The sequence below is a fragment of the Amphimedon queenslandica genome, unplaced genomic scaffold (assembly GCF_000090795.2).
Source record: "Amphimedon queenslandica unplaced genomic scaffold, v1.1 AMPQUscaffold_13124, whole genome shotgun sequence".
Classification (NCBI taxonomy): Eukaryota; Metazoa; Porifera; class Demospongiae; order Haplosclerida; family Niphatidae; genus Amphimedon; species Amphimedon queenslandica.
In genome coordinates, this window is record NW_003546640.1 from 1,682 (window position 1) to 20,909 (window position 19,228).

Here is a 19,228-nt window from a genome sequence, read left to right on the forward strand (position 1 = left end):
GTAGAGCAGGCAGAATGTGTGGCATTAAGAGCAGGGAGATGATGGTGTTGTAGTGAGAGCAGGGAGATGTTGAGACAGTTAGTGCACAGAGATGGTGTGGCCATGAGAGGGGGAGATTGTGTGGCTGTGAGAGCTGGGAGCTCGTGTGGTAATAAGACCAGGGAGTTTGAGAGCAGGGTGATTGTGAGGCAGTGGGAGTATAGGAAGACAGTGTGGCAGCAAGAGCAGGAATATGGTGTGGCTGTGAAATCAGGGACTTTGTGTGGTAATAAGAGCTGTGTGGCTGTCAGAGTGTGAGGCAATGGGAGTAGGAAGATGTTGTGGCAGCGAGAGCCAAAAGATGGTGTGGCTGTGAGAGCAGGAAGATGGTGAAGCAGTGAGTGCAGGGAGATTGTGAGGCAGTGGGTGTAGAATATTTGTGTGGTTGTCACAAAAAATAGGTCCGCTGCCAAAACATGGCCCAGGGGCCATTTTTGGACTGTAATATATGAGTCCCCGCTGATGAAAACTGGTCCCCGTCAAAAGGGGACTAGTATTAGGCACACGTATTTGTTTAAGTGCTCAAAAAGATGGATGTGAGTTTGTCAGAGCGTCACAGGTGGAAAAACCCTCATAAAAATTCTTAGCAAGATCATGCCTGATTTTAATGTAAGATTTTAGTCAGGCTATTTAAAGATATTACAACAATGATCTTGCATGATCTATAGTGATCATGTGTTGATCTTAATTCAAGATCTTAAATGATTCATCCATGATCTTATTTCATGATCATCCATGATTTTGGAACAAAGATCTTTCATTATAACTTGCATAATCCACAAAGATCACATAATAATCTTAATGTAAGTTCTTGAAATATCTTATTTTAAGATCATCCATGATTTTGGAACAAAGATCTTTCATGGTACCTTACATGATCCCCAATGATCACAAAATAATCTTAATGTAAGATGTTTAAAGATCTCACTTTAAGTTCATCCATGTTTTTGGAACAAAGATCTCACATTTTCTTACATGAAATGATCAGTTATGATCTTGCAATATTACGCAAGATGTTTGATTTTACAAAATACTTATTAATTAAAATTAATAAGTATAAAAAGTTAGTAAGATCTAGCTTAGATCTTACATGGCATGAATGTATGAATAATAATGTATGATGGTTATTGACTTTAATTAGATTCAAAATTTGCTTTCTTTATATACCGTATTTCCAGAAAAGGCTATCGTGGGTTGTCTTTTACTTCCTGTGACGTCACGTGTTTTGCAAGATATTTTACGATCATGCATGACTCAAGATGCTGTTCAAATATAATATACATGATCACACATAATCTTTAATGCTACATGGTCATGGATAATTTTCAAGATCAAAAGATCTTATAAGAAGCATAAAAGTGCAAGATCATGAACTCATGCATGATTCACAATCATAAAAGATCTTGCAATCCTACAAGATCTTAACATGATGCAAGATCTTTAATTTACATGATCTTGCATTCTTACAAACAATACAAAATCTTTATTCATACATGATCTTGATTTCATGAAAAAACTTGTTATAACCAACATTTTTTAAGATCTTTAATTCACACATGATCTTGTAATCTTACAAGGTCTTGACATAATGTGAGATCTTTAACTTACATTTGATCTTACAATCATAAAAGATCTTGCAACAATCTTATGAACATACATTATCTTGCAATCTTGCATGATCAATTTAAATTAAGAAAATAAAAGATCTTGTAAATAAGATTTTAAGTGATCTTAAATCTTGTAAGATCATGCAAATTATTGCTAGTGATTTTGCAAGATTGTGCAAGGCAAGATTTTACAAGATCACTATTCATGTGACATCTTATATCATCTTACTGAACCTTGTAATATCACACAAGATCTTGCTATAATTTTTTATGAGGGAGGATCTTCTTGGAGCTACCTATAACTGCCTTGTGGACAAGGTTTATTCTAAGAATGCAACCAAAAACGAAAAGAGTAATTCGATGAAAAGCGATGAGGTTTGACATTGTTGATGGTGAGCTTTACATTAAAAAGAAAGAAGTCTAAGGAGGTACTGTTGTGTTTGGTAACTGTGTGCATTAGCTATTATCAATCATTAGGAAGTCAGATTGCGATATATTTTTAGAAAGGAAGAGCAGACTAGAATTCTGAAGGCATGTCTTATAGATCCGACATCTGGTCACATGGGTATAAAAGACTGTAAGTAGAATAACGGAACGTTTTCTGTGGCCAGAGTAATCAGTGATGTCAAGCACCTAGTATGTTGTTCCTTTCACCTGATATGTAGTATTATAATTGAATATATAATCCTATAGATATCTACAGGTGATTAATGTCAAAGAACAAATAGATGATTAGCTATTGGAACTCCAGCGCTCAATCCTGTACCAGTAAAAAGTCCCTGGCATCATATTGGAATTGACTTTATAGGTCCACTGATAGCAACAACTTGCGGTAATCAGTACATTTTGACAGTAAGTGATTATTGTACGAAGTGGGTTGAAGCAATACCAACACCTACCAAACAAGCAAGTAAAGTTTCAAATGCTCTTTTCAAGGTATGCATTTGCAAATACCCATAATCTTTTTAACTTCATTACAAGCAAGCTTTTTATGAAATGTCTTTACACATAATTCCTTTTGAAACCTTCCAATAACAAAGAAATTAAATTTTAGTCAGTGGTACTTAAGTCACTTGTGTGTGTGTTAATATGCAGATAAGAGACTTGATAAAAATAACATCTTGGCTTACATGCCTTATGTCCCAAGCTCAGGAATATACACATGTACCAGTTAATTTGTAATTGGGTACATACAAACATCTGTCCTCTTTTCTAAATGTTTTTGTTACTTTAAATCTGGGATTAAGACTAATAGGCCTTGTGTCTTATGAATTTACATGTACATGGAATAAGAGTTATAGTGTTAGTAATTAACTGCTTCTATACTCTGATTAACTAAGATGTTTATGCACATGGGGTTACCACATATTATAACTAGTGACCAAGGAGGTGAATTTGTTAACTTGAACAAAAAGCTGATGGGCAAACTTGGAATAAAGCATCATTTGACAACAGCTTATCACCCACAGGTATACATTTATATAGTGACCGCATGCATGTGTTTTATTTAATAATATAATTGATACAGGCAAATGGTCTAGCTGAACGTTACAATCAAACTTTGCAGAATATGCTTATTAAGTATGTTAATCACAAACAAGACCAGTGGGATGAGTATCTTGACATGTCTGTTTTTGCCTACAACACTTCACTACATCATTCAACTCACTACTCACCATTTGAATTGATGTTTGGTTGCAAAGCTACGTTGCCAATCGATTTAGATATGAAGAAAGACACTAACAATGAAGAGACAGAGAATCAAGATAATCAAGATTTACAAGAGACTGAAGAAGAGCTTACACCAATGGATGCTGATAGGCTAACAGAAAAGCGAAAAGAACTGATTGAAGAAGGAAAATTGAACATCAAAGAGGCTCAAAAGAAACAAAAGGAAGTGTATGATCAAAAGCATGCTCGGCCAGAAGGTTTTCAAATTGGAATGAAAGTGTTAAAGGAAGATTTTTGTCAAAAGAAAAGGGCCAATGGAAAACTAGATGTGAAATACCTATGACCTTACATAATAACAAAAGTGCTGGGAAAGGGTACCTATTCTCTTGAACTAGCCAATGATTCGTTGTAGCAGATTAAGAAAGTCAATGGAGCCCATGTCAAGCATTATGTCGCTCCAATTTCATCGCCTAATCGAAGCGCAATGGTAACATATAGTTATTAATGACTTTAGTAATTAACCATGTTTATTTCTTGTAATGACTTTAGTAATTAACCATGTTTATTTCTTGTAATGGCTTTAGTAATTAACCATGTCTATTTCTTCACAGGAAGTTTCCTTATCTCCCTTGTGAAAAATCCCAGCAAGATCTTATAAGGTTTTTCATGATTTCACATGATTATACAAGAAAACATAAGATAGTAATCTTGTAAAATCTTAACACAGAAATTCTTGCAAATTCTTATTTAAGATTTGATAAGATTTGAACAACCTGTCAGATCTTGTGAGATCTATCATAACTATAATTCTTGTAAGAATTTTAAAGATCTTATGAATAAAGGAATATGTCAGAAAATGTAAGATCATGCCTCACAGGCTTAAATCTTGTAATACCACACCTTGTAAGAACTAAGATGATCTTGTTAAATTGAAATCTAATAAGATCTTACAAAATCTAGTAAGTTTATGATCTTGAAGAATCATCCATGATCACACGACACATAAGATCACTCATTAAGTCATAAAAGATCTTGAAAGATCTTACTAATTGCATGACGTCACAGGAAGTGGTAGACAACCCACGATAGCCTTTACGATAATGGCAGTATATAAAGAAAGTAAAATTTCAACATAAATAAGTCAAAAAGTTAATGAAGTTCACATTAACCTTCACATCATTAAGTAATTCATTTATGCAATGTAAGATCTTGCTCAGATCTTACTGTTACATCTATTTTTCATAAGCTGAAACTTCATGTAAGAACTCAGCTAATATTTTAAAATCTTGATAAAGCCTCAAGATCCCATGATACCTTTCATGTTCTTTGTTTCAAAATCAGGTAAGATCTTGCTGTGATCTTAAGGTAAGATCTTGCTGTGATCTTCTAAGAATTTGGTAAGATCTTGCTTACATTTTGATAGCAAGATCTAACACTATCTTACATAATCTTTGTTTCAAAATCAGGTAAAATCTTGTGAAATATTAGCAAGAATCTTGTTAAGAATTTTAAAGAAACTTAACAAGAATCTTGCTGGGATTTTTCACAAGGGCTGGTAAGGATTTAGCTCATACTATCAATGAAAATTTATTATTATCACAAACATCATTACAGGTAACAGCTGGTACAATGTGCATTACTTTAGGCAATGTTCATACTTTATACCAATATGTAATAGCAACAAAACAATCCCACCACTGCCTCCTCCTCTTTCATTTGCAACAAAACTTACTAAAGTACAATATAAGTTGCATATACAAATTCAATGAAAATGGATTTTTAGGACTCTGATACCGTAAAAGATGATTTTCCTCCTGCTAAGAAAGGATATGTATTTGATAGGACATCATATGAGGTAAATATAGCAAGAATAATATAATATTATTATTCACAGCAAATTCATTATTATTATCATCATCATCATCATCATCTTTATTCTTATTATTATTATTGTGTGCAATTTTTATAATTATTGCAGTCTTCCACATCCTCCCAATAAGGCTCATCACCTGTTCCTGAGCCTAAAAGTGTTACTCAAGTGTCTGAATCTGTTCATAAGCTAAATCTATCTATTCTTCAGGCATGACAATATAATATTTAAACTGCTTTTAATATTTCTATAATGATCATTATAGGATACTTGGGCAATAGAATCAGTGGTATCTGATGAAATTTTATCCAGTACAATGATTAAAGAAGCAGGATTTATTCCACCATTTTTTCCTGAGTTTGTGCCAGCTGTTTCACCCATTACAAAAAAGCCTTATTTGAAAGAGGTTTAATTTAACCTAAGTGTTTGAATCTTTTTGATTTCTACATAAGTCACGGCATCGACGAACAATGTACTTATTCAGGATTTCCAAGTTAAATGTGATGAACCTAGAAAGAGTAATGTAGTCATGAATAAGACAGATAGGAAAAATAAGGTAAATTACAATGTGCATGTCTTTACCGGTGAATAGATGTCATGCAGGGAATTTGTGATTATTGTTATTTCTAAACAGAAACTGTATGCACACCATTTTTATAGGAGATACCTGGACCAACTGATGTTAAAAGTCTTGCTTCCAGACAAAGAGAAAGACAGCGAGAGTCGAAACAGACAGCTAAGAAAGGAAAAGAATCCTCAGAATTGATTGACGTAGAAGCAGACAAGGGAGGAGCCTTTAAAGTGGGTCGACAACTTGCTAAGAGATGATGAGAAAGTACTGCTCAATCCAAATGAATGGCTGACAGACAAATTGAAAGGAATGCTACCATCAAGTTCGTGGTCTTCAAAGTGTTTTCCTTGGCCTAACCTTGGCATTGAGGTCCAAAGAGAAGAATTTGTTCAAGTGCTGCATATTGCAGGCAATCATTGGGTGACAGTGTCTACTATTGGATATCACAGCTGTGGTGAAGTAGATGTTTTTCACAGTATGTCTGCTACCAATACCAGTGGCCTTCAAAACCAAATAGCAACTTTGCTTTGCACTGAAAGCCAGAATATAATTTTGAGCTTTGATCACAATTGACTATACTTATGTATAATGTTTTAGATACAGGCAATGCCAACAGCAAATTGGTGCTTCAGACTGTAGATTATTTGCACTTGCTTTTGCAGCTGTTTTAGCATTATGAAACCATCCTAGTGCTTTTCATTTCAATCAGCGAAAGCACTTGCATAATTGTTTGGAACAAGGCCGTTTCTCATCTTTCCCCACAAAAAGAATAGGAAGAGAGAATGGGATTGGCTCGCCGTACCTACTAATTATCAGTATATTACTACTGTGGAATGCCTGAAACCTTTTCATCACACATGATCATGTGTAACTGGTGTTCTGAATTGTTTAACCTAGATTTATGTGTCAAAGCTCAAGATGGGTGTGTAAAGAAGTGGTACTGTAAAAAAATGTGCAAGTGCAGAATAGTTGTGTCAATTGTTCATTAAAAATTAATATCTCAGTTTTATTAAAGTGTACAAATATTTGTCTCATCTCCTCAGGTCTGTAGATTTGTAGTGTGAGCAAAGTAGATTTTTGACATCTAGCACTCAAAGTTGGTTGATAAAGTTGCTTGTTTTCGTTTGAGCCATTATAGTCTTGTGAACCAACTAATTGTTGGCTTTCAAATTAGATAGAACCACTTTTGGCAGACTAAATGTAGTCTTGGGGGAAATACTAGGTTTGACATTTATGTTCCCCCCCATAGGACTTCTTTTGGCAGGTAGGGACTAGTTTTAGCAGCACAAAGTAGTCCTAGTAGGATCATATTTGGCTGCCAAAACCTGTCCAAGGACAGATTTTGGCAGCCAAATTTGATCAGGAGATCTTTTTAAATGGGAACCATTTTTGCATGACATAGCAGTGAGAACATGGAGATGGTGATGTAGTGGGAGGAGGAAGATGATGTGGCAGTGAGAGCAGAGTGATGGTGTGGCAGTGAGAGCAGAAAAAGTGGCAGTGAGAGCAGCAAAAGTGGCAGAGAGAGCAGGGACATCGTAAGACACTGAGAGCAGGATGATAGTGTGGCCGTGAGAGCAGTGACTTTGTGTAGCAATGAGAGCAAGGAGATGGTGTGCAGTGACAGCAGCAAAATGGGATGGCTGTAAAAGCGGGGAGATGGTGTGGCAGTGAAAGAAGGGAGATGGTGAGGCACATAGGAGCAGGGACTGGTGTGGCAGAGCAGTGAAATGGTACGGCCGTGAGAGCAGGGAGAATGTTTGGCAGTGACAGCAGGGAGATAGTGTGGCACTGAGAGCAGGCAAATAGTGTGGCAGTGAGACCAGAGAGATGGAGTGGCAGTGAGAATGAAAAATCATTACAGGGGTTGGGTAGTAATACAACATTGATTTTATTCCATAATCAGCCGTAACTAGTTAATTCAAATTGAATACAATAGAATTACTATAGTCTTAACCTATCATGTTAACTGAAGTGTTAAACATCATTATGGCTAGCCATTCACTATTATGCTTTCAACAAACTTGTCACATAATAAATAAAATAAAATTTAAAACAAGAGATAAGGTGCTGTAACTAAGATAATAACTTGAAACAATTACGTATATTTTAATGTCTTTGTACACGTACATGTATGTACTGTGGTGAAGTTAGTGTGGCAACTAAAAAGGTCTGAGTGTGCATGTAAGGTTTCTCAAAGTCCACTTGTTACTTGTTACATCATTGCTAAATATTTTTAAATAAAATAATGGCTTCAATGATCCTTTTGTATGAAAGCATGGTATGTAGTGATGGAAAGGTGGTTTAACATCAGAGTGGTTATGATTTACTATTGATGATGGCTTCAATGTTAGATGTAGTACTGGGAATGATGATGGCTGGAGGGAACGAGGAGGTATATCATGCAGTTCAAGATTTGTTGTTTTTTCAAAATGCACACCCCACAAGTAGACACCATATATAAATAAACCGTCAGCAGGTGGATCACGTATCTATAATAGGATAGACAGATAAAAGGCAAAATAAGGACAATCATTCTTGTTTCTGAAGTACTATAAAAACCTTACTTGCCCCAATTAAGACACCATTCTAATAACTGCACCTGCTCGTCAAGATAATTCTTTTGTTTACAGGTGTATTTGCGTAGTTTCCTATGCACCTCTCTAAACAATTAACTCCTTGAGCATATTATAACTGTTCCTATGTAAATAATGCATCACCTGAGACTTAAAATTATTTATGAAGAGGTGCTTTAACCGGGGCATGTAGGGTAATAAAACTTAGTTCCTGTATTACAAGCTAGTACTAGAGTTATGCAAAACATTAATTTTCGCCTACATAATAAGCCACTCACTGAAGCTTTACATTCTAGTTTCATTTAACTAAAGCCCATTCGTGTTTACCTGAGCCCTTGTTTTCTTGCAATAACTTTTGACTTACAAGTTCTATTGAAAAAAAACATACCAGTGCATTCCTTTCCTTTTGCTGCATATATCATAATACTTAATAAGCAGCTATAGTTCTTTAGCTAAAACTTAGTTGTATAGCCTATGCAGAAAATACAGCCATACTTCTCACAATATTATTGTATTGTTAATCATTGAATGGGGTCTGTAATCACTTCCTGGGCTCAGGTGAATGCAAATAGTCTTTAGTAAACTTAAACATACAAGAACTGTAATAGGTCACTTATGTATAGAAGTAAAAGATAGGATTAGATTTTACTAGGAAGAATGCAGTGCCTTATTCGAAAAACCTCAGAAAGCCATAGATTATGTGCAAAGCAATTGCACATGTCTCAGACCAACATTTAGATCATGACTAGACACTAAGCAGTCACTGAAAACAATTTAATTTTTAAAACAATTGCATCAATGTTTTGCCAAATGCTAGGAAATAAATAGTTGCAGTACCTGCATCCACAGCACAAACAGTATTGCATGCAGTTCATCATTGCATTCAACTTATCAAAGTCCTATATGTCAAAGGCAAAATTGACTCTATCCCAACTTTTCTCACTTCAGTGGGGCTTGCTCAGGCTCATCCCTGCTAGAAACTTTTTGTTACAAGAAAAAACTACAGTTGAATTTCAGTTTTCTCAAGAATTGAATGAAATAAAAACATTAAAAATGAAACAAGTGTAACAGTGTAAAAAATATTCTTATAATTGATTTCACAACCTTGCCAGTACAGCTTGATTTTTATTAAGACTTATACAGGCTTTCTCTACCTTGTGATGCTTGTAGAGAAGTCTTTAGACAGTATCTTTATGTTCTCTTGCTGTTAGAAAGCTCATAACTTTGTCCATGTGTAAGCCGCCATTTTGTTTGCCGTGGCCACACCCACTGCATAAAGGAGCGTGGGCAAGTGGTTGCTAAGGCTTATAAATTATGTTATTTCTCCAATACAACATGTATAGAAAAAATGGAAGTGTGGATATACAAATATATATATATATATATATATATACAAACATCGCACAGGGGTGAAATCAATTATAGGAACAACCTGGGGACTACGCTCCCAGGTCGTTAAAAATTGTAGGGTTGCATTGTGAAAAAATGAAAAAAAAAGAGGGCGCTTGCATAAGACATTCTACACCACTGCAAATAAAATATAACCCAAGTCATCATTCACACAAAGGCAGCACTATGAAGCCTTTAACATTCATGCAATGGTCTAGAATATTTTACCATACCAGTTTGTATGTACCCTTTTGTTTCCTTACTTCAAGTTAATCCTACTATTATCCTTTTTTGTTCTATATTTTTTATACATATTTACATGTATATTCCATAGCTAGGTTAAAGGGTAACTACTCCCTAAAATTTTTTCACCTGAAATAAGTTGATAATAAAGAATGTATCATAGGAAAAATAGCTAAAATTGTAAAAAGTTCCATTTCTATACTAAATCTTGGGCCAAAAGTTGCCTTGCACCCATTATTTTAAATCACTTGCGTGGTCACAAATTGTACATGTTTTGTCATTGCATGCAACTTATCAAAGTCCTATATGTTAAAGACAAAGTTGACTATATCCCAATTTAGCTAAAATTATATATGGCGTGGTCACGCGATGACGCAGATGGGGAAAGATTAACAAGTTTTTCCATTGAAATATTAGCAGCTTTAAGGCTGGATTGCTCAGTTCTCTGAGGAAGAAAGCAACTTTAATGAAGTGGACCATATAGAAATAATCAAGAGCAAACTACAAACAGTAATACTGGTAACAAAATATATCTATTTGTAAACAAATGCTAAATGACAAAATTTATACTATGACTGCATTATTTAGCTCTGTATAGCTTCTTATAATTGCACAAATACCTCTTAGCTGCTTTCTTGCATGCAGAACTTAGAAACTGAGCCTTAAATTTGCCAATATTACAATGCAAAAGCTTGCTAATGTTTCCCCATCTATGTCATCACTTGACCACGCCCGCTACCAGAAGTGATTTACAAATTGGCTGCAAGGCAACTTTTGACCCAAGATTAAGTATACAAAAATTGTACTTTTTAATAATGTTAGCTATTTTTCTCATGACTCATTCTTCATTACCAACTTATTTCAGGCCAAAAATTTTGAGAGTAGTTACTATTTCATTATGTTCAAGCTAATCACACATGCAAAAATTAAAATGGTATCAAAACACAAATATACACAGCTATTAAGTTAAGTTTTGCCTTCCTCTTTTTCCTATGTTTCCTTTTTGAAACTACTTTCGTTGCTTCACCAAAGCAAAAACTAATGATAAAAAGCCAACTCAAACAGTTCTCCAGTTTAAAAAATACTGTGGCAACAGAAAATGGAAGAAGGAAAGCCTGACAAATTGTGTAGAAATTCAAATTTGGCCCTATTCCCCTAAATTTTTTCCGCAACCTTACAGTCCACTTAAACAGTACCAGGAAAATTTCTCAGTAAAGGAAATCTCATCTAAACAGTTTATTATGTTTATTATAAGTGTTTGAAAATTGCCAACTTAAAAATCCTACATACACGCTATCACCTATAATAATAAATTTAAAAACCTACTAAAATCAACTCATCAATACTGTTTCAGTACCATGGAACTACAACACTATAACAGCTGCTTACGTGGTCTTTATCTCTGCTAGTGAGTTCTCCCACAAATACAACTCTTTCATTGCCCAAATGTGACATAACTGAATTCTAAAAACAAAACAATGTGGATTGTACAGATTAGCCACAACATTTATCATCCATAGTACCTGGTGAAATATGCTTAATAATGATTGTGGATTAAATAACGCTCCAAGCCAATACGTAGATGTCTTTTCTAAACCCCAAGAAATAACTCTATCAATAAATGCAAATCTCATGACAATATCAGCCAGCCACTCTTTAAGATCCCATTGGTCATATGGAGGAGAAGTATTGCCGAATAATTCATACCAGTTTTTAGGTACACTAAGATTAACAACTGATACAGCAGTTTGTACAAGATGAGGTGTCTTGATAAATACATCTCCTTTTGATCCTCTTAGATATAAGTGCAGCATCTGCAAATGAATGGGAAATAACATTCTATGTATCATTTCTCGCTCATATCTTACTTGTAAGTCTTTAGTTATTATTTGTATCATTCTATTCAAATTGGTTGCTTCTTTTATAATGAAATTTCCAAAAGGTGTTGCATTTGTATGATATTTACGTAATCTCTCATACAATACATCCTATTACACAGCAGACATGGGGTCAAGTACATTAAAATGTAATGTATTACAATTACTAGTACCAGAAAAATTTTTATATTACTATTACAATTACAATACTTGAATAAACTAAAGTAACTATATTATAATACTACATGTATTACTTAACATTTAATTCCTATTATTATCACTATTACTTTATTATTGTAAGTGAAGTATATTATTAAAAAAACGTGAAGGTACATGTACATGCCCAAAAAAGGTCTGTTGATACATGTTCTCTACATAAAATGACTAAACAACTTGAATAGAATCAGGTGTGCCATGCAGCTCCTCTTGACAGTGGTGCTGACAAACTGATACCAAAAATTTCTGCTAACTGTCAAGTGCAACACGTGTGTAATGAGCACATTATATTGTAATTTCTATTCATAATTACTATTACTAATAGTCTATTTCATATTACTATTAGTATTACAATAAACTTTGTTTTTTTCAATTACTATTAGAGTAACTTGGGGCTATTCCAACCCATTTCTGCACTATCATCTAATTAAACATTCACAAAGTCATAACTCACCCATCTTTGCTTTATTTCATTCATTTTAATGGTCAATGGGTTCTATTTTGCCTATTCTATTTGTACTTTCTAGAAATCAGCAAAATTCAGCTTAAGGTTTTGATGAAAACAGTACTTTCACTGACCTATTTGTTAAGGCTATTCTGACCCTACCGTGGCTATTCCGACCCTCCGGATACTAACTAGTATACTGTAATTTATGCAGTGACCGGAGATATACAAAAAAATATCAATAGACGATAATAGGTGAAAAAGCTAATGAACACAATTTTTTAGCCAGAGCTGCTTAGCCACATTTTATAAAGATCAAGCTGTTCTTTTGTGCTTATAGTTAGATAATTCTATGCTGAATAGACATGTCCTTGTTTCAGTCCTGTATCTGCTATAGTTATTAAGTTATAACAGGACAAAGAGGACACTCTAACTGGGGTTATTCTGACCACTGCACACGAATTTTACATAGGAGGATGGAATAGCTTTGACTTACTCTATATTGCACTATCACATCAATATTTTGTAATCATTACTATTACTATAACTAGAGTCTCTTAGTATTACAAACTACCCCATGTCTGTTACACAGACACAATAACTACATGTACAGTAGAAGACAGTAAAAACTTTGCGTTCCATTTACGTTGAACTGCAATCAAACTGTTGCGGCGTTTTTACTTTTATTATGGTTGTTCCATATATGGTCTGTTGGGTCAGAGCACTACCATTTTTGTCAGCATTAACACAACTCCAAGCATTGCTCAACTCTTCTCCTTTCTGTATGTTTCTTAAGGAGTCAGACTTTCTTACATACACTTACAGAATGACTATAAACCATTGTTGCATGATACAACAAAACAGGTAAGTCGTGAATGTAGTGACATGCATTATACAACTCAACCACCTTAATCTCATGTTATATGGTTCAATACAAAGACAAGAAGTAAGGAAGGGTGCTCTGTCAAGCAAAGAAGCAACTATTATATTATTATCATTTATAAAATGAAATCATGTATAATTATAAACCTGCTAGTACCAAGATCAAACTGCAAGACGCTTGAATCTTTTATAAATAAAATATTATAACACAAGTTTAAGAGTACAATAATGACAAAAATATGATAATGATACTGAGAGCTAACGCTTAATACAAAATAAATTAGCAGTGAATTAGACTACAATGAGCCTGGTGGCCAGTCGTAGACTCCTCGAGCCTGTCTTCCAATGTCACGAGTACTTTACACAGCATCTCCTTGAGTTGAGGTCCAAACTAAACTGATATGACCATAGTATCTCCAGAGTGGCAGTAAAGAATGGGCAGAGTAGAATCTGCGGAGCAAAGAAAACTAAGGAGGCAAGGACACAACGTTAAGCAAACTTAAAACGTGCTCCTTAGCAAACGGACCATAAACAGAAGTAAACGTTTTTTGTACAGAGTTGAACCATCCAACAGCTGTTCAACATAAATGGAACGGAAAGTTTTTATTGGCTTGTACTGTACATGTACATGTATAGCCATTTAGAATTAAACAGAAAATTGTTACTATACAATATTACTTAACTCAAAAATGTACTTAGCAAAAAATCAAATAAAAAAGTACTAACAAAACAGTGTGATCTCAAACTTCAGTAAAAAATAAGATTATTTTATGAAACTTAAATGTCTTACCTTCTTCCAACCAATAACAAATCCATCTATTAGTTTGGTTACATTGCGCAGTAAACCAGTATGTAAATCTTTAGACAGCAATGAATCATTAATAGCAGTTGGGATGACATCAACTCTTGTATAATCTAAATGAAAGCTCAATACATTAATCGGCAGGACAATGAATGACGGAAGTCTATCTAATATATGCACAGCTGCAACTGGTCCCTGATGATATCCTTTTTTTCCAGCTGATGACATTACACTCATTGCTGACATTGCCTGTGGGAATCCACGAGATGAGACACCAGTTGTTGTTATCAGGGATGGAGTGAGTGGAATAATAGACAGAGTACTGCATGATTCGTTGGACTCTCTTAGCTTATGGAGATACCGAAGAGTAGAAAACAGCATGTCCTTCCAACCAATTTGTATCTGAAAAAAACAAATAATATAAATTATGTCTTCTATTTCTCTCCTCATTCCTGTCACTCACATCAGTGGTATTATGGAGCCCACATAGCATTGAATTAGGTACTAAAGGTGGTGATGCATTCTCAACTGATTGTATCAGACTTGGCGTCCTTGTGTTTGGTGTAAAAAATATTGTAGGTACATGGTACAAACCTGAATAATAAAATACTAAGTGAAATATCATGCAGCTACATGTACAGGCACTTATAAGAACATATACAGTCTAACAATTGATTGTTATGTACCACTTTCTTTCTTTGGACCTCCTGGATGAAACCAGTGCTCAGTTAAACCAATAAGAACCTTGTAATCAACACAACTAGTAACCATAGAACCATATATAACCTAAAAATCAAAGACAATTAATGTATTTTAACATGCATGTACTTGATCTTAATGATATGCATGCAAATTTACCACCACTATAATAATGTACATGAACAATTATAGTACCTCAGTAATCATATATCTGATGCCACTCCATGAAACAGGAGTTAAACTCAGCCTACCACTGGAATCAAACTTAACAAATTCTTTTAATATAAATGTAAGGGCATCCTAAAAAAAACAAGTTATAGAGTGATATGTACAAAAAAATTTTTCACATGACTTTTGCATGTACGAGGCATATATATAAATGTAGGTTACTGCAACATGCATACATGTACATGCAAAATGATGCATTAATTATTACATTGAGATGCATGTACGTCCATGGATACTCATATTGAAATGAATATGGATAGAATTCTTTTCTCAGTGTAGCTACAATGTGGAACAGAGACAATGAGTGTAATAATGGCAGCCATTCTGTTCTTGGACTTAAAGATATAATATCATCCTGACCACACAATAAAAGAAAATCAGTCAAAGCATTGATAGGTAACTACATGTAAGAGAGATACAAAATTACTTAATATTTTCATTTAAGATACTGACCTTTGGATAGTCCATTGCTATCCTATAGCAATACTTCAGCAAAGTAGTTGGAGTATAATTGATTGTTTGTATATCAATTGACAGCCACAACCTCCCACCTAGTGCTCCTATTCCTTTAATCTGTCTCTTTTTTAATATCTTGATTATATCCTCCATTAACAAAGGACATTTGTTAATTCCTTGTAATACTACCCATTCATTCTAAAATAACATACATTAATTGTATCTCTAATAAGGTAACAACCTCATCTAGTAAATGGTTAATTGCATCCATAAGTTCTTTTATTTCCTCAAATTTTGAGTCACTTTCAGTTTTGTACAATGATAATTTAACCTATCAATAAAGAATCATTACATGTTCTAACTGCAAATGTAACCCCTTCTACTTAATTTCTCTATTTTTTACCCAATATACCTGGTTTCTATTTGCAAGATGCTGGAGTTTAATTAGATATATTTGTGGATCATTCTTATACAACAATAATGGGCACACAGTGCTGGGCAATAATTTAACTGTTCCATGAAAGTCAAGATAATTTGGACTATAAACAAATGAAACAACAATTGATGGGATCACTTGCTTTGTCAATACCTTAATGGTTTTAGTTCTAAAACTGTAGCAACAAAAACTAGGGAAAATTGTGTAATTCTTTCAGGTCTAATTGCCCACTGTAAAAGAAGTAGCTGTAGCGGAGTCAATCTATGAGAGATTAATTAGATAATGATGATGATATTGTACAAGTACAGTAGGTAAACAAACTTTAATCCAATGAATACAGTTTCAGGATGAGATCCTTCACTAATTGTTCTCCAAATTGCTTCTTTACCATCTCTACCAAGATTATTTAATATAGTATGTATCCATTCAAAGTGTGACGCTATCAACTGAAGAAAAAATTCGAAACTTAAAGACATGTACACGTACATGTATACCGTACAGGACAAAAAAAGCTAAGTAGTGCACAGTAGTATACACAGGTAGTTCGTAGGTAGTAATTTCACCTTGCTACTCTTGGTTACCCATTGCTGTGCTTTGCCCAGGAAGTACTACCGTACGGCCCAGTCAGACGTCCCATAGTTGCAAGCGCTAATGCACTCTAGAGGCTTTTAAAAAATGTGAGGAGGCTTCTTTTAGCTGTTTGTGCTCTCTACGTTCATCTGTACTGCCGCTTTCTGCTTTGTTTAGGGGGTTCTTTGCTCAATTTTACTGTCCAACTATGGTCTTGCAGCTGACCACCTGGACTATTACCACTGATGGGTTTGCACATGCACAACTAAGGAGCAGTGAACTACCTATGCAACAACAGAGTAGCTACTTAGCTTTCTTTTGCATAGTACTGTATATACTTTTAAGCATAAGTTATTTATACATAAATGCATGTACATGAAAATATACAGAACATGTACAAAACATTTACAATCTTATTTTTTATCACAGTGAGTACTAGCCTACAGTTCAAGAAAAAAGTCATATGCAGCACCATAAAAAGGTGCATACATGCACATGTGCTTGTTGTGTCACTATATAAAATTATTCATTTAGAATTCTGACATGATTGGATGTACAATGTGCATGTATAATGTACATAAACAAATAATCATGAAATAAATAACAATGAGGTGAAAGTTATATGTCATGTACATGTATACGTACTTATAGAATAGCCCACAGGTGCATCAAAGGCCCACCCATGCTATATAACTCAAACAGTACACTTAATTCTGTGATACAGCACAATTTGAGGTCCAAACAGGACAATTTGGGTTTCCTGCTATACAAAACTGTGACTACCTTCGAGTAGGTAGAGAAGTACGAGGTAGAAGACTCCACAAGCAGATAGTCTAGATACAGAGTTTTTTGTTCTTTATTGGACTTGCCACGCTTGCGTAGGCGGGTACTAAGCAGTTGGGTTGTCATTCTGTCTGTCTATCTGTCATTCTGTCACGGAAATTCCTGTTAATTCCTAGTCAATATCTTTTTTACTGAGCTCTCCTGAGTTATAATTCTTTTTAAGTTTTGAGAAAAAGATAATTTATTTAGCTCCATTGTATTTTCATAGCAATCCGTGGTAGCAAAAGCTGAATATTTTCAAGAATAGACCACTTTTCCTAGCCAAATCTTCGTGTTTCACTCTATTTGGTCAAGATTAGCATTGATAGGTACAGAAAAGTACCTAGATTAAAAAATATGTGGGGATTTTCTAATCTCTTTTTTGTTTGCGAGGTACAGTTGCTCAAAGTTTGTGATTTAGCCTCTTCGAAAAATTTTCAGGCAGCACTGGGGAAATCAAGAGCAACCAAACTATCTCAGTCTCTTTTAAATATCTAGGCAAATTTTTTGTGCTTACTCTTTCTTTGAATAGAGCTTCAGATGCTAAAATAAAATTCAGCTTTTCTTCTTTCTCCTACCCACTTGCCATGTTTATCTGCACTGCACTGCAGTACTGCTAGGTGCTGACCACACCTATAATTTATTTTATGGATCAGTGCAGTAATTGGCTAATTGGATTGTTGCACTTTGTCAAAATCTATTATCCTTTTTTCAAATATCAAGTTGCTTATATATATATAATATCATGATGGGGGCAGTACAAGTAACACATTATCTCTCAGGTGAATCTCAGCAGGCGAGTCCACGCACCATGGTGCTTCATTCTTCACTTGACCTAGGGTTGGTGCCTCTGATGCACCCATGCACTATGACCATAAAATAGTTAAACTGTGGCGTAAGGGAAATACAGCATGGGGAACTGTACCTTAACTAATAAAAATAGAATACATGTTGTAGCAACAATGATTTACCAATAGTTTTTGCCATTGATCTTCATTCATCCAGTCAAATGGTTTTCTACCAAAATTAACAACCGGAAGGTTCTCAAAGGGTAACTGATTCAGTAAACCCCTAACTATATACTTCGAGCCAGGTACAGGATTAATGAAGAAATCCCTCTCTTGAGAAGAAGCTCTACCATGATCAGCTTCAATCTATAAGGACAAAGACAGAAAGGCAGTAACAAAAATATGTGTACATAATGCAAAAGTGACAGGAGGGACGTAGATCAAGGAGAAAATATGAAGAGCAAAAAACAAACAAGAAATTAAAAAATTATGGTAATGTGCTCTATTTTGTCACACAGAATATCAATATCAAAACAACTAATTATTATTGCAGAAGCTTGGCATTGAATGTGCGGTCAAATCTACAATTTCTTAAATCTTAATTTGCCCAAGTACAGCAGCACTGCAGGCTATTTGAAATGCTAAGATTGAAATTGATGTCTTACATTAAGTGCTAATAATAATGAAAAAACTTGTTTATCCATTTCCATGTAACCCTTTTCAAAATGAGAATGACCAAATCTTGTCAATTTTGACAAAGCATCCTCTCCTTGCACACGCCTACATTAAAAAATAAAATAAAATATCTCCCAATAGTAAAGGTGACTTACGTTCCTGCTTGCATTATATAGTTTTTAAAGACATTTAGTGCATACTCCATTGATGTGCAGTAAAGAGGGTGAGCATGGCTCATTAATAAAACTGTATTTATAATGATGGCTGATCTATTGGCCAGTGAATTGAATGATGATAATTGATACGTAGTCATATCTTTATATTGTTCTCTTGACTGCAATAAACTAAAACAATGGAAAAAGAATA

At 34.5% G+C, this 19,228-nt stretch overlaps 1 protein-coding gene across 3 annotated transcripts in view; it reads right to left on the reverse strand.

Annotated features, from left to right (window-relative positions):
• Nucleotides 1-7,765: 7,765 nt before the first annotated feature.
• Nucleotides 7,766-19,228, reverse strand: part of LOC100635578 (dynein heavy chain 5, axonemal-like) — a 78,217-nt gene continuing 66,754 nt past the window's right edge. For 2 of the 3 annotated variants that reach the window (XM_020001001.1, XM_020001002.1), the window contains 17 exons: nucleotides 19,018-19,206; nucleotides 18,853-18,967; nucleotides 18,371-18,553; nucleotides 16,329-16,453; nucleotides 16,161-16,268; nucleotides 15,984-16,110; nucleotides 15,813-15,902; nucleotides 15,569-15,769; nucleotides 15,324-15,515; nucleotides 15,083-15,187; nucleotides 14,875-14,974; nucleotides 14,652-14,782; nucleotides 14,177-14,590; nucleotides 11,835-11,954; nucleotides 11,490-11,780; nucleotides 11,356-11,430; nucleotides 7,766-8,250 (listed from right to left, as the gene is read on the reverse strand). In XM_020001001.1, coding sequence (XP_019856560.1) covers nucleotides 7,921-8,250; nucleotides 11,356-11,430; nucleotides 11,490-11,780; nucleotides 11,835-11,954; nucleotides 14,177-14,590; nucleotides 14,652-14,782; nucleotides 14,875-14,974; nucleotides 15,083-15,187; nucleotides 15,324-15,515; nucleotides 15,569-15,769; nucleotides 15,813-15,902; nucleotides 15,984-16,110; nucleotides 16,161-16,268; nucleotides 16,329-16,453; nucleotides 18,371-18,553; nucleotides 18,853-18,967; nucleotides 19,018-19,206 — 2,896 coding nt within the window. In that variant the 3' untranslated portion in view covers nucleotides 7,766-7,920. Of the gene's footprint in view, nucleotides 8,251-11,355; nucleotides 11,431-11,489; nucleotides 11,781-11,834; nucleotides 11,955-13,411; nucleotides 13,485-13,533; nucleotides 13,854-14,176; nucleotides 14,591-14,651; nucleotides 14,783-14,874; nucleotides 14,975-15,082; nucleotides 15,188-15,323; nucleotides 15,516-15,568; nucleotides 15,770-15,812; nucleotides 15,903-15,983; nucleotides 16,111-16,160; nucleotides 16,269-16,328; nucleotides 16,454-18,370; nucleotides 18,554-18,852; nucleotides 18,968-19,017; nucleotides 19,207-19,228 lie in introns of those variants that run through there. The other variant, XR_002186304.1, reaches the window with a different exon arrangement.